General features: G+C 52.9%; 1 protein-coding gene across 5 annotated transcripts in view; it reads left to right on the top strand.

Annotated features, from left to right (window-relative positions):
• Nucleotides 1-22,349, top strand: part of MYO7A (myosin VIIA) — a 112,241-nt gene that overhangs the window by 11,095 nt on the left and 78,797 nt on the right. For all 5 annotated transcript variants that reach the window (XR_011467021.1, XR_011467022.1, XM_070383655.1 and 2 more), the window contains exons 3-8: nt 5,419-5,532; nt 9,675-9,827; nt 19,972-20,156; nt 20,836-20,957; nt 21,043-21,185; nt 21,440-21,553. Coding sequence is in view for 3 of the 5 variants with exons in the window: in XM_070383655.1 (XP_070239756.1) it covers nt 5,419-5,532; nt 9,675-9,827; nt 19,972-20,156; nt 20,836-20,957; nt 21,043-21,185; nt 21,440-21,553 (831 nt within the window). In the remaining 2 variants the exon portion in view is untranslated. The remainder of the gene's footprint in view (nt 1-5,418; nt 5,533-9,674; nt 9,828-19,971; nt 20,157-20,835; nt 20,958-21,042; nt 21,186-21,439; nt 21,554-22,349) is intronic.

The raw sequence follows: 22,349 nt of genomic DNA, 5'->3' as shown, positions 1-22,349 counted from the left end.
GCGCCATGGAGCCTCCTGCCCACCCCGGCGCCCCCGCGGACGCCGCAGACCCCGGCGACGTCGCAGAGGCGCGGGCCAAGCAGCCGGGCAAGGGCAAGTGGGCGCTGGTGCGCAGCCTGAACCAGGCGCTGAAGACATACGCGGTCCTGCCGGTGAGCCCCGGGCCGGTGCGGGGAGGACGCGCCTTTTAGAAGCCGGGCGGGCCGCAGGGTCGCAAAACCCCAGGGTGCATACAGACTCTGATCCTCCGACCCTCCCGTGCCCAGCGTGCACTTGGCCCCCTCTCTTCCCCTCTGAGCCGGGAGCTTCTGCAGCTGGAAAACGGGAGGTGCCCAGAGGGGACTCCCTGCCTTTGCCCTGGTCCAGAGCAGGGAGCGCTTCCAGGTGCCCTCCACCTACTAGCTGGTAGAAGGAAAGCGTGGCCTGTGAGGCCCCTCCTTCCCTGAAGGTTAGCAACCGAACACTTCCTTACTCACCCACCCCTCTGGCAAGTCAGTCGGACCATCTTTCCCACCTGTGAAAACAGGGCTAAGACCACCAGTGTCCCAGAGTGATTATGAGGATAAAGGAGGGGATGCCTGCGTGCTCTGGAGAAGGCAATGGCACCCCACTCCAGTACTCTTGCCTGGGAAATCCCTTGGAGGGAGGAGCCTGATAGGCTACAGTCCATGGGGTCCGGAAGAGTCAGATAGGACCCAGCGACTTCACTTTCACTTTTCACTTTCATGCACTGGAGAAGGAAATGGCAACCCACTCCAGTATTCTTGCCTGGAGAATCCCAGGGAAGAGCAGCCTGCGTGCTCAGGCTCTTCAGTCGTGTCTGATTCTGTGCGACTCCATGGACTGTAGCCCGCCAGGCTCCTCTGTCCATGGTATTCTTCAGGCAAGATACTGGAGTGGGTTGCCATGCCCTTCTCCAGGGGATCTTCCCCATCCAGGGATCGAACCCTCTTCTTCTCGGTCTCCTGCATTGCACTAGGGAATTCTTTACCTGCTGAGCCACCAGGGAAGCCCCTAAGTGGGGGGAGAGGCGGGGATATGTCCTAAAACATACTGGTTTTCATTTCACAAACAGGGATTGAACCTCAGACCCTTCCCCAGGGGAGGAGGGAGGCCCAAGAGACTAAGGCCTTGCGGGGGAGTCAGTATTGATCTGATTCTGGGTTCATGCCTAGGGGGAAGGCAAGTGGACATCAAGGACAACTCCTCTTTGCATGGGTCTCTTATCTTTCCAAGCACTGACTCCTTCCATTTTAAGGCTGGGGAACACTAAGGCCCAGAGAGACAGAAAGACTTAGCCAAAGTCGCACAGCATTGGTGACAGAACTGGGACCTGGATCCAGAACTCTTTACCATGGTTTGTGGTGGGTGTGGGCTAGGGCTGTGAAGTGCCCTTGAGGACATTTAGGCAAATCCATCTAGGAAGCCACTGTGTGGGGGCTGGGAGCCGCTCATCCGACGGTGGAGAAGCTGTTACTTTCTCCAGTTTACATAGCCACACAGGGGCAGGAGTCTCACAAATGGAACTTTTGATTGGGGGAAAGCTCCCCAGTGGGGTTCTCCTGACAATGGGGTGGTAGGGTTGTAGGAATGGGGCCAGATGCAGTCACAGGCTGCCTGGAGTCCGGTTGTGGGGAGAAGCCAATGGGGCTAGACCTGAGCCCAACGCTCCTATCCTCTCCTCCTGCCCCTCAAAAAAGTGTTGTGTTCTTTTACATCTTCCCTCCTCCCCTCCTTCCTTCACCCATCAGCATTTCCTGACCCACCTTGTTTTGGGATCGGGCTCTGCCTTGCAGTTGTTTGCAGTCTCATGAGTAACTGATCTGATGAGTGGTGGTGGCCAAATTACTTTCTCTCTCTGGGCTCAGTTTCCTCATCTGTAAAATGGGGACCCTTACAATCCAGCTGCACTCTCATGCCCCAAGTACTTTCCATGGGATAGTGGTAACTGTCTTCTCAGAGGTTCTCAGCTCCCCGAGTCCTCTTGGAAGCCTCTTAGCTGCCGTTTTTGCTTCTTTCCTCAAGTTCAGATCAAGAGAAGAGAAAATCAAGTCATTGCCCTCCTGATGACAGTCCTTGGCTAGGAGGGTTCTAAAGTCACTTCTGTTTGCTTTGGTGCCCCCAGCTGGAGCTTCCAGTTTGCATTTTGAGTCCACTAAGCGTCTCCAGGCAGGAACCCTATTAGTGTTTCCTGTTCTGCTTGCAGAACTGGGCTCAGGGCGGGGCCCTAGGGTGGGGGTGTTGGGAGACCGGACTGGATTTGGAGTTTGCCAGTCTTGGGCTTCATTCCTGGTTCTACCACAAAACACCTGTGTGACCTTGGGCATGGGTCTTGACCTCTCTGAGGAGATGAAGTAGAGGTGGAATCCTCTGTCGAAGTGTTGTGATGAGGTTCAGTGAGATGGTTAATTCCAGGGAAGCATGTCAGTCACTACTTGGCCTGCTGCAGGGGTATTGAGTGTGCAGAGAGCAATGTCCTGGTGCCACTGCCAGCCTCCGGGAATCAGGTAGTCTCTCTTTTTCTCTCTCACACACATGAACTCTGTCATGTGCTCCCTCTTACACACTCACACCCATGCTCACACACACACACTCTCACATTCTGATTCTCTTTCTCATTGAGAGAGTTTCTCTATGTTTGGTTCTGGGGAATCACAGACGGAAGACTCAGATCGGCCCTGCCCTCAGGGGGCTGCAGGCTAGCGAGGAGTGGGCACACACAGTGATGACCCAGCCTGGTGCAGGCTGTAAGGGGCAAGCCCAGGGGCCCGGAGTCTGGAGGAATGCCTGGGTTCTCTTCTCAGGATGAAGTTTTTAAAAATGTAAATGCATCGTGTCACCCTCTCCTGCTTCAAAATCTTCCAGTAGCTTCTTGTCCTACTTAATGTCCAACTTCGTCCATGGCTCACGGGGCCCTATGTGCCCGCTGCCCACATCCTCCGAGTGCCCCCTCATTTAGCGTCAACCTGGGGCTCCCCTTACTAGACCCTCTGCTTTCCCTTCACTGCTCTGTCCCCAGAGTCTGGAATGAAACTGGAATGAAACAGCAGGCTCTCCACAAATGTGCTCCAAATGACTGAACTAACTCTTCAGGGGGTGGAGAGGAGGAGGAAAGAGGTGGGGCAGTGAGGAGGGGTTGGGAAGAGTTGCTGTTTGCTCTTGGATAAATGTCCACTCAGTGGAAAGATGGGGAGGGGAGGAGGGGATGTGGAACAGAATAGCCTGGGCAGGGGTGTGTCCGGTGGTCCTGGGTCAGCACTTAGAGAGGGCAAGGAGTGTGGCAGGAAACATAGCTTGGATTTGGGATTAAAGCAGTCGTGAGCATTAAACAGGGCAGTTTATGGGAAGTAACCATACAGCCTGGGCAACAGTAGATACTCAGCAAACACATGAGTTCTCCTCTCCTCCCAAAGGCTCTCCAAAGTTTCTTAGTTTTTCTGGGAGAAAGCTTGGGTTTGCAGCTAGCATGTTTCTAACATGTGCTGACCTCCCACGAAGGGAAGTTCATAGTGTCAGCTGGGGCTGAAAAGTAGTTGGTTCTGATGGGAACACGAAGCTGAAACAGTGGCAAGTTGGCTTTGGTACTCAACAAGCCCACCCCTCACTGAGGCATGTGGAAACTGAGGTTCAAAGAGGTCAGGGACTTGTCTGAGGTCCCAAGCAGGTCCCCAAACCCAGTCTCATCAGATCAGATCAGATCAGTCGCTCAGTCGTGTCCGACTCTTTGCGACCCCATGAATCGCAGCACACCAGGCCTCCCTGTCCATCACCAACTCCCGGAGTTCACTCAGACTCACGTCCATCGAGTCAGCGATGCCATCCAGCCATCTCATCCTCTGTCGTCCCCTTCTCCTCTTGCCCCCAATCCCTCCCAGCATCAGAGTCTTTTCCAGTGAGTCAACTCTTCGCATGAGGTGGCCAAAGTACTGGAGTTTCAGCTTTAGCATCATTCCTTCCAAAGAAACCCCAGGACTGATCTCCTTCAGAATGGACTGGCTGGGTCTCCTTGCAGTCCAAGGGACTCTCAAGAGTCTTCTCTTGAGAACTATCCGGGAGAAATATCAATAACCCAGTCTCATAGCCCAGAGCTATTTGCACTGGGCCATTCCCATGGGCTCATTTCATTGTGAATCAATTTTAGCCGCTGTTACGTTTCTAACTGCCGCTTGATGTTTTCATTAGAATGTCCAGGTTCTTTTACCCTCTAGGGAATTTGGGAACCACCAAAAAGAACACTCTTCTTAAGATTAGAATAAAATTCAGCTTTTACCTCCAGGTGAATAAGAGTCTATGAGTCCTGGTTCTTGTCCGCCTCTCTTTCATCAGTCCTTCCTTCCTGCCTGAGGGCCTTTGCCCTTGTCATTTCCTCTGCCCAGAATTCTACCCTTGCTCTTTCCTAGCCTGTCTGCTTCTCGCCCTTCAGGTCTCAGTTCAGAGGTTTCCTCCACAGAGTGGCTTCCCCAGCTACTGGATCTCTGCTTGGCTGGCTTGGTCATTCTCCAGCATTGGGATCACTGTCATCACCACACTACAGCTATCCCAAGTGACTATTACTTGCTCAGGTGCTTGTTTTCTGCCTCCTTCCAACCCGAATGTATTTCCTCAGTATTTTTTCTGGCTCCTCCCAACTAGAATGTGGACTCCATGCTCACTGCTTGATCCCCAGCATTTAGATCCATCGGTGCCTTGTACCTAGTAGGTGCTCAGTACATGCATGTTTGATGCCAGTGCTGAAAGGTAGTTCTTCTAAATCCATTCTCTGACTCTGGGCTGTAGATGTGGCTTCCGTGCATGCTCACTGAGCATGTAGTGAGAGCCAGGCTCTGTGCCGGATGCTGCAAGGGATACAGATGTGACGCTCTGCCCACCCCCAAGAGATACTGTTGGGCTGTCCCCACAAGCCAGGAGACAGTGTGGCTGAGAGCGATGTCCACGTGTGTCACGGGGCCCAGCAGTGTCACTGCAGGGAGGTCATAGCTGTGACTGTGAGTGTTGACCTTGGAGGTGATGGAGGCTGTTTGAATGTCTGGGGGAACTACTCCTTTAGGACGGAGGGGAAGTGGTTTGGGTGCTTCGGTGTTTCTGCCTAAACCGCAATGTGTCTACTGTACCTGTATGTGATGTAGAGCCTTGGGGAGAGCCGGGCTTTGGGCAGGCCTGGGTTTGAAGCTGCTTAGCTGTGTGGTCTCATCTGTTCCCCTCTCTGAGCCTCTGCTTATTCGTCTGTAAACTGGGGACAGTCATGACACTGTGTAAGTGCCCAACCGAGGACCAGGCACCAAGGCTTCCACGAGAGCTGGGTCTCTTTCCTCTTCTGTGGTCGACGCAAGAGCCGCTGGTGGTCGGGGTGGGCACAGCACTGCTCGGAAGGTGTTCCTGATGCCCCTCTCTGCTCACCTGGGACTCTCTCACCCACAGGGTGACTACGTCTGGATGGACCTGAGATCCGGACAGGAGTTTGATGTGCCCATTGGAGCGGTGGTGAAGCTCTGTGATTCTGGGCAGATCCAGGTGGTGGACGATGAAGGCAATGTGAGTAGCCTGTTACCATCCCACCCCTGTGCCTGGACAGGGGCACAGGCTGGCGGTGACCTGACACAGGTACCTAGCAGGGACCGGCCTCAGGGGGGTGGAGACAGTTCCTGGGCCCCACTTCTGCCTCTCAGAGCTCCCTTCCTCATGGAGCTTTCCTGACAGCCCCCATGAGAAGGAACCTCGCTTTTGCCCCACGATACTTGTTCTAATTTCCATAAGTACTTCGGTCCATTCTGCCTGGTATTAGAGATGTGTGTCTGTGTGGACGTGCGAGTGTATATGGTGGGCGCAGGGAGGTGGCACTAGCCTGGGCGCTCCTTAGGTTCAGGGATGCTTTGGGATCAGAGAGACTGGATTCAAATCCCATCCTGCCCACTTGATGCCCAAGCTATGCAACCTTGGCCAAATCTCTTTCCCTTCTGAACCCGTTTCCCTTTCTATAAAATGGAGATAACGACAACTATCTCACAGGGTTATTGACTCAGAAAATGGGGAGGTGCTCTGAAAACAGCCAGTCTGGTTCTGTGGGGTTACAGCATCAGATGAATCCACTGTCCACCCCAGTGATGCCCAGGAATCAGTCTAACAGTTGAACCCTTTATCTCTTGTGACTCTGAAGGAAAGGGCCACTGGAAGTGTAAATTTCAGAGGCAGTGAGAGTGGGGCCTTGGGGACAGAAGGAAAGGTCTAAAGTCAGGGTCCAGTCTTAGAGAAGATGGGTGGGTGGCCCGGAAGAGGGGAAGCCTGGGAACTCTGGACGTGTGTTCATGGGCATGGCACATGTGTATGTGGCGGGGGCATGTGTAAATGTGGTGTGGAGTATAAGGCTGTGGTTTGGTAGAGATGTGAGGGACTGGGGAGATGCAGTTCACTATAATTTGGGTTGTACCCAATGCTTTGGGTGGTGCTGGGGACATAGACAGAGTCCCGTCTTAGCCTCCAAGTCTGATGGAAGTGAAAGGGTGCAGTGACTTGGAGAAGAAGGCTCTGTTGGGGGGTTGGGATGGGCTCTGGATCCTGGAGGCCCAGTACTGGCTGTGGAAAGGTGGGGGCATCACTATTATTTATCCCTGCAGCCTCCAGAGGTACCAGCTTTGGGGTTTGCAAAGCCCTTTGACCCAAGTTCTGTCTTTAAGTCCTCACAGTGTGTGTGAAGGGCAGGGAGGACAGCCTCTGTGACCTCAAGGGGAAACTGGAGTCCAGGGAGGGACCCCAGGACCACTCACACTAGTGAGCTAGTGAGGGATGCTGCGTGAGGGGCCGGGATCCCGGGCCTCCGGCCCCGTGTGTGTGATTCCTCTCCTGACATCTCAGTGGTGACTTTGGAGCTCCGGTTCTGTTAACCACACTTTTGTCCCCTGGGCTTTAAAAGCAGAGTGCCGCAGTGTCATCCCACAGGCTCCAGTTCCAGGGCCCTCTAGGAAGCCCCTGTGAGGTTGCAGGTGCAGAACGGGGGCCGGGGTTTGGCTGGCAGCACAGATAGGTCCAGGAACCAGCCTGGAACCCCCGGGGTGGGGCCCAGGGACTCTGCCTGCAGGCTTGAATTTCACCTGGGTCATGTTGCATGTCAGATGGTGTCCCGTAACTGTGTCACCAGATCCCAGAGATCCACTCCCACTCGCCCCCACAGAGGCCCTGAGAATGGGGGCTGCAGAGTGGGGAGGAATGTGACTGACTGGCTGGGAACAGGATGGGGCCTGCGTTGCTTCGGTGGTGCTGGGCCCGGGCGGGTGGAGGGGCGGCAGTTTCTGGCCTCTTCTTGCACCAGCTTTTCCCACTCCCATTCCCTCCCTGCTCCACCTCCAAGCTATCATCTTTTTTTTTTTTTTTTTGTCATTTTATTTATTTATTTTTTTTTTACTAATAAATAAGCTATCATCTTTGACCTCTCTGTCTGCCACAGACTCCCCCAACCTGAGGCCAGGTGAGTCACATCTGGTTCCCTGGAGCACGATGAAGCTCTCCCTAGAGAAGTTTCTCTATGAAGATGTGCTGAATCAATGAGAGGCCACGGTTCCCATCTTCACTGAAGTGCTAATACTCTGCTTTTGTCCAAGCCATTCTTATTACTGGACATCCCCTTCTTCCCCTCCTCTGCAGAGCACATGGTCCCTGTCTCTCTGAATTCATTGCCAGGTCAGCTCTTTCCCAAATGTGTCCCCAGGCCCTCTGTGTCTCTCCCTGGCATACCTTCAGGGCCAGGCCTCAGTTTCTGTCCTGGTTACACTTTGGTCTGTGTGGTAGCTGTCTGTGGACATTGACCTGAGGGGTGCTGACCTCAGCTGTGTGACTCTCCATGCAGGAAAGGAGTGGGGAGAGGCTCAGCTCTGCCATTTAACTGAGCAGAGCACTCTACCTCTCCAGTGTACAGCCTCACTGTAAAACAGGGCCAGTAATTCCATGATGCAATGTTAAGAGGAACAAATGAGAATATACACCTCTTTTGCAACAAAAACTAGAAGGCGTTAGAGTGATAATACCCAGGATTGGTTGATCAGTTACCAGGTACTAGGGCTTTTTAGATCTGACAGGAGTGAAACAAAAGTTGACCATTATCATATCTATTAACCCTCCCAACATCCCTAAGAAAAGGGGATTGTTATTCTCATCCCCATTTCGTACATGAGGTCGTAGAGGTTCAGGGAAGCAAACTGACATGCACAGGGCTACGGGTCTTGCGGAGGCTGAGCTACCTCTTAACTCTGGGCTGAGGTGTCCTGTGGAGGAATTATGGAAACAGGCTGGGGTCGAGTGGGGAAGGCAGACAGCCTGCCTGGCAAGGTGTCCCCTCTGGCCCATGCTAGGGCCTAGGACCAAGTAGGGAAAGGGAATTTTCCAATTGGATCAACTTTTATCAAGAAATGGGATGGAAGAGAGGAATGTTCCACCCGGGATTGGAAAGTCTAGGAGGGTTCTCTGATCTCGCCATCCAGTCCATTCACGTCAGGGCTGTGTGAGGGCCTGACCTGGAATGCAATGCCCCTGGCCCAGGAAGTGCCTTGAAATGCCAGGGAAACTGGAGTCATTGGCAATGGCTAGCCTGTCCTTGAGCTCTTTGAGGGCCTTGGTCTTCTGATCCTGTTTTCTCGTGTAAAGTAAGGGAGCTGAAATAGGGGACTTGTGGGCTCTCTCCATGACTAGGACTTGGCTTTTAATTCAGACTTGGTTCCTAGTAGTCAGAAGTCAGCCATCTGTTCATCAGGAATTCTCTGCCCTGTCTTTGTGCCTGGCCCCTGTTTGAAGCTCTGTGAACCAGGCTATAGCAAACATGGAACCTAACCGCCCAGACTTGGGGAAAATTGAGGGGTCAGGGCCAGAACCGTGTTCACACAATGGTAACCCAGTGTGACCACTGCCTTGCAGTGGGAGACCCGGGGTGTGGGGACGCCTAGAGGAGGCCCTGACCCAGTCGTGGGAACCCTGACTCCTGCCTGGTCCTCAGGCTCCTATGGTTCTGGCATTTGGGAAGAGGGAGAGGGACCCAGAGGTCTTTGGAGGTTTGACTCAGGTTATAGCCATACTACAGAGCACCGGAGCGATTCCCATTTCTCTGAGAGGTGAGGATTGTGAGTAGAGGGTGCTGGAGACCTCCGTGGGGAGGTGAGGATTCCAACAGTCAGAGGAAACCAGGGCTTTGCAAGCTCTATGAACAAGCCAAGGCAATTGCCCAGATGTGCAACCATCTGCCACCCCGTGGCAGCAGGCGATCGTGCAGTAGTATTGCACTATCCGAGTAACTTTTTGTACTACTGTTTACTGGAGTTTGGATTTGAGGTCAAGTCTAAGTCCAATTATTACACTTTTCACTCCATCCTATAAACTGACTGGAGAGACTAATCCCTTTTATGACGGCCACAAGGTAGGGCCAAAGTTCCTGCCGTGCCCACCTCTAAGGTCTGGAAAAGAGAATTTCCTAAGAGGAGGAAGAGCGCTCCATGGAGGTTAAGGGTAGGTGGTATCACTTCTACTCGTGGGAGTCAACCTGTTAGAACTGATTGTGTTTGGCCGCAGGAGAGGACGAGGCCCTTATGGGGTCGCAGATATCCGGGGTTCCCGTCCCTCCAGGGACCCTTCCCTGGCAGAGTGCAGCCTGTGTCCCAGGAGGACAAGCTGACGTTAGCCACTGGGCATCTCCACAGGAACACTGGATTTCCCCGCAGAACGCCACGCACATCAAGCCCATGCACCCCACTTCAGTCCACGGCGTGGAGGACATGATCCGCTTGGGGGACCTCAATGAAGCCGGCATCCTGCGCAACCTGCTCATTAGATACCGAGACCATCTCATCTACGTGAGTCTTGCCCCACCAGCCAGCCGCCCCGCCCACCTTCCACTTGTAGCCCCGCCCCGCCCCGCCTCCGCAGCTGGCCTGCTGGGATCAGGGAGTCAGCCCTTGCCCACAGCCGCTCTGTCTGTGGCTTATTTTCTCTTCTGTTCTGGATGGCAACCCCCTTCAGTGTTCTCGCCTGGGGAATCCCATGGACAGAGGAGCCTGGCAGGCTACAGTCCATGGGGTCACAAAGAGTCCGACACGACTGAGCGACTAACACTTTCTTGTGTGGTCTGTGATAGCAGAACGGGAAGTTTTTCCCACAGGTTCCTGTGGCTCTGTAGGGAGACTGCTGAAACTGCTGGGAGACTAGACCAGGCAGGGGAGGGCAACAGGCTTGGTGCTTTGCCCAGGGATGGGGGATCTGTGGTTTTCCCTGGGTTTGCGGTGGGATCAGGACCTGCCATGGATCTTCCAAAGTCAAGAGGAGGATGGGCTGGAAGTCTGTATCCTCAGGAAGGGAGATGGAGGATGAAACATGCTCCTGGATCCCCCAAAACCTTGATACTAGAACCCGTCATACACACATGCCACACTTTCTCACCTTGAAACTCATGAGGACAAACAAAGAACATCTCACTCAGCCAGGACTGAGTTGATCCCAAGAGGTAAGCTCAGATACCATCAGGACACGATGGTCCCATTGAGACCATTAGTCTAGAGATCCTCACACTTTTTGGCCTCAGGAACCCCTTATGCTCTTAAATATTACTGAGGGCCTCAAAGAGCTTTTGTTTATGTATGTCATATCTATTGATATTTACCATATTACAAATGATAACCAGGACATTTAAAATTATAATTCATTAAAAAGTGACCACAAAAATCCATTACAGAATAACATAGCATATTTTTAAGAAAATACATTTGTCAGTATAAAAAAATTAATGAGAAGAGTGGCACTGTTTTACAGGTTTTCAAATTCAAATATCTTTAGTATCTGACTTAATATTATGGTGGGCCAAAAAGTTTGTTTGCTTCTGAATTTTTTGGCCAACTCAATAGAAGACAACCTGATTTTCTGCCACACATCCATACTGATGTGATATTGTTTTGGCTGACGTGTATGAAGAAAATCTGGCCTCACAGATATGCTGGTGGAAAAGACAAGGCTTTATGGACTTCCTGAAAGGATCCTGGGGATCCTCAGGGATCTCAGCCTTCTCTGAGAATGGCTGATCTAGCCCCATAGTCCCATTTTACAGAAAGGGAAACTGAGGCTTCACAAGGCTGAGTTGTAGAGCTGTGCACTGGGGTCACTGCATGTCTCTGGCCTGAGCAGCTCAGGGGCAAAGGAAGCCATGGATGTACAACAAAGAAAGAGCTGGAGGGAACTCCCTGAGGCAGGTCCCCAGGCCAGTCATGCTCGGGGGGGTGGGGTGATAAGTGCAGAGCTGGTCACACAGGGTCTGTGAAAGTGAGGCCTCACTCCCAGTTCCCTTCCTGAATGCCAGGAGAGATGGCATTCAGGAAGGGGCATTGCATGATCAGAAGACCTGAGGCAGGACCGTGCCAGGCAAGTGAGTTGTCAGGACCGTGCCAGGCAAGCGAGTTGTCAGGACCGTGAATGGGAGACAGGGCCGGGAGAGTCTGAGGGAGCCTGAGGAAGTACAACAAGGAGTTCTCAGGGCCCCCAGAAGCCCTGGCATTGTGGCACCTCAGCTTCTGGGGAGCCCCCCTCCCCACTCTGGGTCCTTCTGCAGCCCTGGGCTCTCAAGCTGTGCTCTGGCCCTGGACATGTGTTGATTGTGTAGGCAGAGACAGCAGCTTTCTCAGGGAGCCCCTTAGTACTGACAAAGCCCCTTTTACTCCTTTCCTCATCCAGAAGGCAGGACATGATGATACCTCCAGACATGAGCAGCATCACCCAGTCAGGGGGGTGGGGCTAGGATTTGAGCCCAGGCCAGAGATACCCCACGGGACCACTGGTGTCAACACCCCAGTTCTTGGCAGTTCCCTGCCCCCTCCTCTCCTTGGATAGCAGGTGGACACAGGAGAGACCTGGGGCTCTCCATGGCCACTCGCCCAGGCCTGGGTGGAGTGTGATGCTTGGGTCTGGAGGTGAGCAGGAGCCTGTCCCCCTGCCTGCCCAGGGAGGCTGCTACAGAGCTCGCGTCCTGATGCAGTCTCCCGTCGAGGGGAACTTCACAGGAAGGAGCTGAGTGGGGGCTGTCTCCACCAGGGACCCTGCATACCATGTCTAAGGATAACTCTGAGGCTTGTAGTTGGTTCTTTTGCACACAGTTTAGTGATTTTGCCAGCAAACTGGTTTCTCTTATGTGAGGGAGTTGGTTGGTTGATTCAAAGAACAAAGGCAAAAACAGGATCCAAAAGGGAGAAGAGAGGAAAAAATTTTAGACAGTCTGGTATAAGTAAATCTTTTTTTTTTTGGATGCGCCATATAGTATATGAGATCTTAATTCCTCCACTGGGGGTTGAAGCTTCACTCCCTGCATTGGAAGCACAGAGTCTTAACCACTGGACTGCCCAAAAGTTCAGGAAGTTCTGTTCACTGCCCAGATCAGTGAATCTGGTTTGTTAAGTTTTCACAGTAGACTAATTAGCTGGCTTCCCTGGTGGCTCAGATGGAAAAAAATATGCCTGCAATGCAGGAGACCCAGGTTGGATCCCTGGGTTGGGAAGATCCTCTGGAGAAGGGAATGGCAACCCACTCCAGTGTTCTTGCATGGAGAATTCCATAGACAGGGGAACCTGGTGGGCTACAGTTCATGGGGTCACAGAGAGTTGGACATGACTGAGCAACTAATGTTCTTCTCTGTGTGATTAGCAGGCAGTCAGGAGAGAAATCAGCCTGGATGTTATGGCCTTACTTAGGTTGACTATGGGATCAAATAAAAGAATTCCAGAGATTTATGGATTCTCCAGAAAACCCTGCGGTCTGTGCCATTTAGCTCATTAGAGGTTTTGCTAGTAACCATTCTGACTGATTTTAGGGTGAGGGATAGGAAGTGGGGGTGGGGAGGGCATGGAGATGGAGCCCGCATGAGATGTCTAAGCTCTCTTTCCCATTCAGAGACTCACGGTCAGAAATCCAGCCACAGCACCTGGAAGGTCCCCAGCTTGCGTAGTCTGTGGACCTAAGATTCAGGGTGTCTGTTGGTGCAGGGTCCTGCACTCCAGAACTGCAGGGCTCAAGGAGGTTTCCTTGACTTGCTGACTCTATGCTTCTGTGACTGAATGGATGAAGTAGGATTAGACCAGGGCTTTGAAGAAGCAGCTGGGCTATTGTCCCACCCAGAAACTGTACCTGTCCCTAACCATGGCAACCCTGGTTACTTCATGGCTTAGGTTACCCTGGGTACAGCCCTACGCACCTGCAATTTCCTCAGATTACCCTGGCCACTCATAGCCTTGGGCCTGGAGGATGCTCTGTCCCTGACTGTCTGCCCAGGGCTTGCCTACTCCAGCTGGTCTGCCTCCAGGAGCCTGAGGGACAGCACCCCAGGGCCGTAAATTAGCCTCAGGCACCCTAAGAGAGGCAGAGCCCTCAGAGGACCCTTAGCAACCTCTCAACTGAAGGAGAAAATTTTGAGCAGACACCACTGAGACAAACATTCAAGTCTAAGGTCCTTTCACGATATCCTGAGAATGTGAACTGGAATCCCTTTGACCAAGATGCAGTGGGAATGGTTCAGTTCAGTTCAGTTCAGTTCAGTTGCTCAGTCGTGTCCAACTCTTTGCGACCCCATGAATCGCAGCATGCCAGGCCTCCCTGTCCATCACCAACTCCCGGAGTTCACTCAGACTCACGTCCATCGAGTCAGCGATGCCATCCAGCCATCTCATCCTCTGTCGTCCCCTTCTCCTCCTGCCCCCAATCCCTCCCAGCATCAGAGTCTTTCCCAATGAGTCAGCTCTTCACATGAGGTGGCCAAAGTACTGGAGTTTCAGCTTTAGCATCATTCCTTCCAAAGAAATCCCAGGGCTGATCTCCTTCAGAATGGACTGGTTGGATCTCCTTGCAGTCCAAGGGACTCTCAAGAGTCTTCTCCAACACCACAGTTCAAAAGCATCAATTCTTCGGCACTCAGCCTTCTTCACAGTCCAACTCTCACATCCATACATGACCACTGGAAAAACCATAGCCTTGACTAGACGGACCTTTGTCGGCAAAGTAATGTCTCTGCTTTTGAATATGCTATCTAGGTTGGTCATAACTTTCCTTCCAAAGGAATGGTTAGTGGGAATGGTTAGTATTTGTTAATTTCAAGTGTGAGATAATTTGTAGAGTAATTTACAGTAGGATTGTGAGTTAAGACTATGGTAGCATTGGTTCCACCAAGTATCAGTAACTTCTGAAGAAGGGGTTATATACATGTTCATGATTCTGCATTTGATCACTATATCAAATACTCAGAATATATCAGATATACCAAAAGACACAGTGTGCTTCTGTTGAGTCAGACGAGTACTTAGTATTGGGTTAGTAAACTTTTTTGTGAGATTGAGATGTTGGTTGCTTATAGCATTGATACTATATGATGAGTGAGGTTTAGAACAATTTTGTCTTAATCTCTACTGTATATATCTGAGTAATATGGCAGAAATGAATCTTTTTGTTTTAGTGTAATTTTAGCACCCAGGTGGTGTTAGTGATAAAGAACCCACCACCAGTGCAGGAGACCTAAGAGATGTGGGTTTGATATCTGGGTTGGGAAGATCCACTGGAGGAGGAAATGGCAACCCATTCCCGTGTTCTGGCCTGGAAAATCGCATGGACAGGGGAGCTTGGCAGACTACAGTCTACAGGGTTGCAAAGAGTCAGACACGACTGAAGCAACTTAGCACACAGATAAGGCAGCATTTTTAATCTCTAGAAGACTACCATGAATAATGTTTATTGAGTCTTCAACTTATGCTAGGCACTGTTATAAGTATTTTACATGAATTAACTGATTTAATCCTCATAGTACCCCTTATGTGGGTTACCCTGGTGGCTCAGTGGTAAAGAACCCACCTTCCAATGCAGGAGATATAAGTTTGATTCCTGGGTTGGAAAGATCCCCTGGAGAAGGAAATGGCAACCCACTCCAGTGTTTTTGCATGGGAAATCCCATGGACAGAGGAGCCTGGTAGGCTACAGTCCATGGGGTCGCAATGAGTTGGACATGACTTAGTGACTAAAGAGTAAACAGCAACCTCTCATTGGGTGGTCCCAGAGGCCAGGGGTCATTGCCGGGTCTTTCAGGGAACAGGTGGCAGGGCTGAAGCTGAGTAGGGACTGGAGCTCTGGTCTGGGAGCTGGGAGACCTGGATCCAGGTGTTGGCAGGTGGCCTTTGGAGAATCCCTACTCATTTCTGGTCTCTGTCACCCCTTTGGTACAATGGGTTGGGTAGCTCTGTGACGTTGGTATAGTATGTGTATCTTGGTCTCCATGGCCTGCTAAGTGGAAGGCCCCAGGGATAGCAGGCCCAGGGGTTTCCCAGAGGAGGAGGTGGATTCCTACCATATCTCCTGGGGTGTGTCTCTGAGCCAAGAGAGGCTCCTTGATCTTCACCTGGAACTTGGGGCCCCCCAGGGACCTGTGTGCTATGTCCTTGACTCAGGAATAATCCTTATCTCTTCCCTACCCCAGCCCATGGCCCCACAGGGTGGGCTTTATCACTGGAGACTTAACAAAATGCCAGTGTTGGGGAGTGGACATTAACCCTCTGTTTACCGTGAACCCTTGGAGAGACAGGGCCAGAGGGGCTCAGAGAGCAGTGCCCAGAGCCTAAGGGGGTGGACACGTGCTGAGGTGCAGAGAGAGGCCTTAGTCTCATTGTCAGCAGTGGCCAAGCCCCTCACTTCTTCTGCCTCCCCTACCACCAGCCTCACAGCCTTGCAGGTGAATCCCTGGGATTTGGGGGAGTCCAGGTGGGGAGGTGAGAGCTGGGGCTCTGGTGCCAGGGTCCCTCCATTATCCCACTCCCCACTTATCTGCTGTGTGACCTTGGCAAGTCCCGCCCCTTCTTGGAGGCTCAGTTCTCCCATCTGAGAAGGAGCGTCATAACTACGCCTCACAGGGGCCTTCTGACAGCACAGGGAGGGATAGCCTGGGAGCTGCAAATCCTGTGCCAAACAGGGGGTGTGTCCTTGTTCCTCTGCTGAGGTGAGTCCTCTCTCTGAAGGAAGAGGCTTTTTCATTATTTAATTTGAAATGGGTGCAGGCGCTACAGATTGGAAAGTATTCCTTCTGCCACAGACAACAACCACTGCTACTAACTTCTTATCTATCCTCTAAGAGAAAGACTATGTATATATGATATCCGTGATATTAAATTATGCTAAAACTTTTTCTACACATATGATAGCATTGCTGCCCAGACTGCTGTGTGCTTTTCCACTAGCCACAGCCCCCGGCCATCCTTCCTATCAGCACAGGCAGGGTTGCCACAGTATTGCTGACAGGGGTGTCCCCTTATGGACTTTCTTGGTGGCTCAGGTGGTAAAGAATCTGCCTGCAATGCAGGAGATCCCCTGGAGAAGGGCATGGCAATCCACTCCAGCATTCTTGCCTGGAGAATTCTGTGGACAGAGGAGCCTGGCAGGCTATTGTCTATGGTTTGTCTATGGGGTTGCAAAGAGTCGGACATGACTGAGCAACTAACCCTTGTCCCCTTAGCTCCCTTCCTTGCTGCTTCCTGTGGACAACAGTGAATTTCTTCTCCATCCATTAATTTAGTCACTCTTCCATTCACTCACCAAACACTTGCTGAGCATGTCCTATGCACTGTGCATAGTACTGACCCCAGGTAGAGAGGAGAGCAAGGCTGGGGCCAGAGGCCTTGAACCAGAATTATGGAGGAGTCAGATGGTCAAGTGAAAGGAGCCAGGCAGGCTGTGATGGGTCACATGGGAGGGTGCCAGCTTCCTGTGGAGGGAGCAGTCATCTCTTGGATGAAAGGAATGATCGGGCATGAGCTGGGTGAGGGGGAAGGGGATGGAGTGTGATGTTTTTAACTGAGCGTTTAATGTGAAGAGAGCCTCTGTCTGTGGGCTGTGGCCATCAGGGGCCAGGGCTCAGGGGTCTTGTGGGCAGGGAAAGGATATGGACTTTGTCCTGAGGCCACGGGGAACCTCTTGAAGGTTTTTAGCAGGGGATGACACGGTCAGATTTTCAAAGAGCTGACCCAGATTCCCAGTGATGGACAGATTGTAGAGGGCATGGTGGAAGCTGGGAGTCCAAGGGGAGGTGCCTGGCCAGGAACATGGCCATGTCCATGGACAGAAGTGGGTTGTTAGGAAGGAGGGGGAGCCTCCCCCAGCATCCCGCCCTGGTGAAGATGGTGGTGAAGGACAGTGGTGGCACTGTTGGCCGAGCTGGGAGGCAGAGGAGGAGCAGGGTTGGAGGGGAGAGTGGGCTGTGGTCTGGGCAGGCTGGTGGACATCAAGTGGGGATGTCCAGGAGGCAGAGGGCTGAGGGGCCTAGTGCTCGGGAGGGCCCTCTGGGCTGTGGGCAGAGGAGAGAGGGCCACGGAAGGGTGATGGGGAGAAAGGGTCCAGGCCCAGCCCCGGGAAGGCTCCTCGTGGTGTCTCAGTGCACTCCCTGTGCTTGGTCACCGAGCCTGTCCTCAGGGCCACCTCGGTCTGGCTTTGACTCCCCCGTTGACCGGTTCATTGGGTTTGAAATAGCGTGTCTGCCTCCAGCCTCTGTAACTGCTATTTATCCTCCCTGGCTGTCAGGGTGACCTTTTCCTAGCCATCTTCCTAAATGTCCTGTCCTTTCACGGCTCTGTGCTTGATTCCCACTGAGAGCCCTCTGCCTGCCTGCACCCTGTCCCTCCTGTGTGCCTGGGGTGAGTTCCCTTGGCCCCAGGCTCTCCCTCCCTGGCAGTCAGGTGTGGGTGTCAGCTTTCCCTTGTGCCTCAGGGGAGGGTTCCTGAACAACAGCACACAGTTGGCCTCAGACCACATGGCAATCAAGGGCCGAGTGGTTGAGAGCCATGCCTGCCGTTAAGGAAATACTCAGAAGAAAGGAAGGCGCTTGTGGACAGCCAGCTCTGCACCAGGCACCTGTCCAAAGGTTGTGCCCTTTGGTCTTTACAGCAGCCTTGGGAGGTGGGTGTTAACCATACCCCTTTTACAGATGGACAGACAGAGAAGTAGAGATTTGCCACAGGGATTTTTTTTTTAGTTAGATTTTTTAAAATATAAATTTATTTATTTTAATTGGAGGCTAATTACTTTACAGTATTGTAGTGGTTTTGCTATAAATTGACATGAATCTGCCACAGGTGTACATGTGTTCCCCATCCTGAAACCCCCGCCCACCTCCCTCCCCATCCCATCTCTTTGGGTCATCCCAGTGCACCAGCCCCGAGCGCCCCGTCTCATGCACCGAACCTGGACTGGCAATTTGTTTCATATATGATAATATACATATTTCAACACCATTCTCCCAGATCATCCCACCCTTGCCCTCTCCCACAGAGTCCAAAAGACTGCTCTATTCATCTGTGTCTCTTTTGCTATCTCGCATACAGGGTTATCATTACCATCTTTTTAAATTCACAGGGATGTTTCTTGTGGCTGTCTCTCCCACCTGGGGACCATAATCTAGCTGATTCCCACTGCTTGGCAGGACTGAGCTGTGGGGGACAGTGGCCGAGGCCCCCTGGGGCTAGAGGTTGACAGGTCCTGCTCTGGGGAGTCAGCCCAATAGACTCACCTGGGCTGTGCTGGGTGTTGCTGGTGGAGCAGATCCTTATCACCCCATTCCCACTGACGAGTTCTCTTTTGTCCCTACTTTCCAACCTCAGACTAACTGTGGAGGGCGGGTGAGTAGCACAGAGCAGGTTCCCGCTCTTCATATGTACTTGGCCTGGCAGCTCCCCTCCAGCCTCCTTCCCCATCCCCCCCCATCTCTGCTGCTCAGGCTCTGGCACACGGTCAGGCGGTCAGCCTGGTGAGGCTCAGCTGCTTCTGGCATGGGCTACTCAGAGGAAGAGCCAGGATGGGGAGAGGAGGGTCCTCTGGGGCTCAGAAGGGCGGTGTCTGGTAGGACAGAAGCCTGGGTTTGGGGCGCTCAGGCCAGGACTGCTTTGCACGGCACAGCTGGCCATGGGGTGGGCACTGGCTTGGTATGCGGTGCTGGCAGCAGCGCTTACCCTGCATGGCCACCTAGGGGCTGAGGCTGCCAGGGTGTGGCTGTGGCTCTGGTGTGATGCCCACGGCCCCAGGTGGGAGGGGATGGATGAGGCAGATCCCTTCCCTACATACTCACAACTTTCTTCAGCCCATCTGGGCTCAGATGTCAATAGATCCATCACCAATGATAGGCTGTGCGTGACCTTTTACAGTTGGAGGGGGGAGCAGTGGGGAGTGGAGGAGAAGTAACCCCAAGGGCCTCACTGTGACCTGGAGGCAGGAGGACCAGGCCTCGTTGTCCCCTGTGTGGCAGGATCTGGGTCCGCAGCAGGAAATTTGGCACCCAGGTGCACTAACCAAGGAGCTTGAGGAGGGAAACCCCCGGAAGGCTCTCTGAGGTGTGTCTGGCCCCTGTGCCCACACCACCTAGGGTGGCTGGGGGTGCTCTGTTCCCCAGAGTGCAGGGGCAGTGCTGCAGAGACAGGAGCCCACCCAGCCCCTTTAGCTCTTGATGGCTTCATTCCATTCCCTTCTCACCCACACATCGCCTCCACTCTGGAAAGGTCCAGTTTGTGAATGTCACTCCCATAGTTTGAGGTGCAAGGTTTGCAGGCAAAGGTGGGAGTCAGCCTTTGAGGATTACCTGCAGGGTGCTATGAATTTTAAAGTCCACTATCTTCTTTAATCTTTATAGACAGTTATATTATACCCATTTTACAGATAAAGATAAGGAAATCGAGGCTTCGAGACCCTCCTTCCCTCCCCCACCCCCTGCTTCCTCCTTTCATCAAATGTTTCTAAGCACCTACTCTGAGCTGCCCCAATGCTAACCTGAAGCCCTCTGCCTACACCTCCCCCGACCCCCCGCCCAGCTCATAGGGAGGTAGGATTCCAACACCAAAGCCAGTGCTCTGCCTTCCAGAGGGACGGAGTAGGGCAGAGCCTGAGAGCTTTCTAGAATCAGAGCTTCCCCACATAGGAAGGGATGAGCTCTCTGTTCCTTGTTGCCCACAGACCTACACGGGCTCCATCTTGGTGGCTGTGAACCCCTACCAGCTGCTCTCTATCTACTCGCCAGAACACATCCGCCAGTATACCAACAAGAAGATTGGGGAGATGCCCCCCCACATCTTTGCCATTGCTGACAATTGCTACTTCAATATGAAGCGCAACAGCCGTGACCAGTGCTGCATCATCAGGTGGGCACCCAGCACCAGCATGGAGCTCCAGGCTCAGCCTCTAGAACTCCTGCTCTATGCTCCTGCTAATGCCTCATAATATAGAGAATCACCTCCCCTTTCCCAGGCCTTATATCTTTATTAATGTCACCAGAGCTCATGTTAGCTTTTGATGCCAACCTTACTGCTGGCTCCTGTTAAATTATGGTCAGTTGCAATCTCAGGCTCCTATTCTTTCCTTGGGCAGAGGATAAAAGAACAAAGCATTGACATGCTTAATTGACAGAGCATTGACAAAGTTAATGCCATGCGGTATGGCAGTATGGATGGAGGGGAAGGAAAGTTAACCAAGCTCCTTTTACCTTCCCCAGGTTTGAAAAGTCCTTGAAAGTGAAGTGTTTGTCACTTAGTCATGTCTGACTCTTTGTGACTCCATGGACTGTAGCCCACCAGGCTCCTCTGTCTGTGGAATTCTCCAGGCAAGAATACTGGAGTGGGTCACCATGCCCTCCTCCACGGGATCTTCCCAACCCAGGGATTGAACCCAGGTCTCCTGCAATGCAGGCAGATTCTTTACCATCTGAACTACCAGGGAAGCCCCGAAAGGTCCTTAGTTTCAGCCCATTTTACTGATGAGGAGCTGATTGGAGTGGGACAGCAGCTGTAACGGGTCCCACCTCTGCCTGTGTCTCCTCTGCAGTGGGGAGTCTGGGGCAGGGAAGACAGAGAGCACGAAGCTGATCCTGCAGTTCCTGGCGGCCATCAGCGGGCAGCACTCGTGGATTGAACAGCAGGTGCTGGAAGCAACTCCCATCTTGGAAGGTAGGACTGGGGCTCTCAGGGAGGAGCTGGGTGGCTGTGGGGCAGGGGGGAAGTTGACATTGACCGTGACCCATGACCCATGCAGCGTTTGGGAATGCTAAGACCATCCGCAATGACAACTCAAGCCGCTTCGGGAAGTACATCGACATCCACTTCAACAAGCGGGGCGCCATCGAGGGCGCCAGGATCGAGCAGTACCTGCTGGAGAAGTCACGAGTCTGTCGCCAGGTGGGCCTGAGCCCCTGCACAGGAGCCCCTGACTCGGGGTGGGGAGTGTGGGGTGCACTTTGCAGAGCCTTGCTTATCCCTGTGTTCCTGCTTGCTTGCCTCAGGTCCTGGGATCCCATCAGGAAACCCACCCATGGGCACTTTTTCATGAAAGACACTTGTTAAAACAGTGAACTGCTTGTAGTCTGATTGTCTGCTGCCTGATGGCCCGTCCTGCCCTCCCATCCCCCAACACCTTGTGCCCATGTTTTCAGGCCCCGGATGAAAGGAATTATCACGTGTTCTACTGCATGCTGGAGGGCATGAATGAGGAGCAGAAGAAGAAGCTGGGCCTGGGCCAGGCCACGGACTATAACTACTTGGCCATGGTGAGGCCCAGGTGGGCACCCGGGGAGGGGGACACCTGTCCAGCCCCTCCCCAGCTCCAGGCCTGGTGGGTGGGAACTTCTCTGTGGGCTCTTTTTCATCCTCTGATGGGCACCAGCCTACCATAAAGCGTGTTCCCCATGTGGGCACACACTTGCTCCCCCATCCATCTAGATGAATTCTTGCCACAGATACTAGTAATAATGCTTCAGTTGTGTCTGACTCATTGTGACCCCATGGACTGTAGCCCACCAGGCTCCTCTGTCCATGGGATTCTCCAGGTAAGAATACTGGAGTGGGTTGGCATGCCCTCTTCTAGGGGATCTTCCTGGCCCAGGGATTGAACCTGCGTCTCTCATATGTCTTACCTTGGCAGCGGGTCCTTTACCACTAGCGTTGGCTGGGAAGCCCACCACAGATACACACATTCCTAAATGTGTAGGTGTCCCAGACTCAGGGACACAGACACGCGCGTGCCTGCGTGTCTACACACTCGGCCCTGCCTGCACACATGTTCTGTGGTACTTTAGTTTTTGAGGTCATGGAGGCTGTGACCTCTGCCGGGCACCCCCCCCCGCCTCCCTCAGGATTGTGGAGCACAGGCTGCTGTGGCTTCAGCCTTGGGTGCTAGCTGGTTGCCAGGCCCTGGTGCCAGCCTCTTGCTGGGGTCTGGCCACCAAGGATAAGGGGGCCAGAGGCCTTTGCTGCCACTCAGTGCCACTGAGGGGCCATGCACACAGCAGGCTGGCTTGGGGGGGCACTGGCTTCCTCTGCCCTGGGAGGAGCCCATGCCTGGTT

This window comes from Bos mutus, chromosome 15 (genome assembly GCF_027580195.1).
Source record: "Bos mutus isolate GX-2022 chromosome 15, NWIPB_WYAK_1.1, whole genome shotgun sequence".
Lineage (NCBI taxonomy): Eukaryota > Metazoa > Chordata > Mammalia > Artiodactyla > Bovidae > Bos > Bos mutus.
Note: the sequence above shows the minus strand (reverse complement) of the source record. Positions and strands in the feature narration are given on the sequence as shown.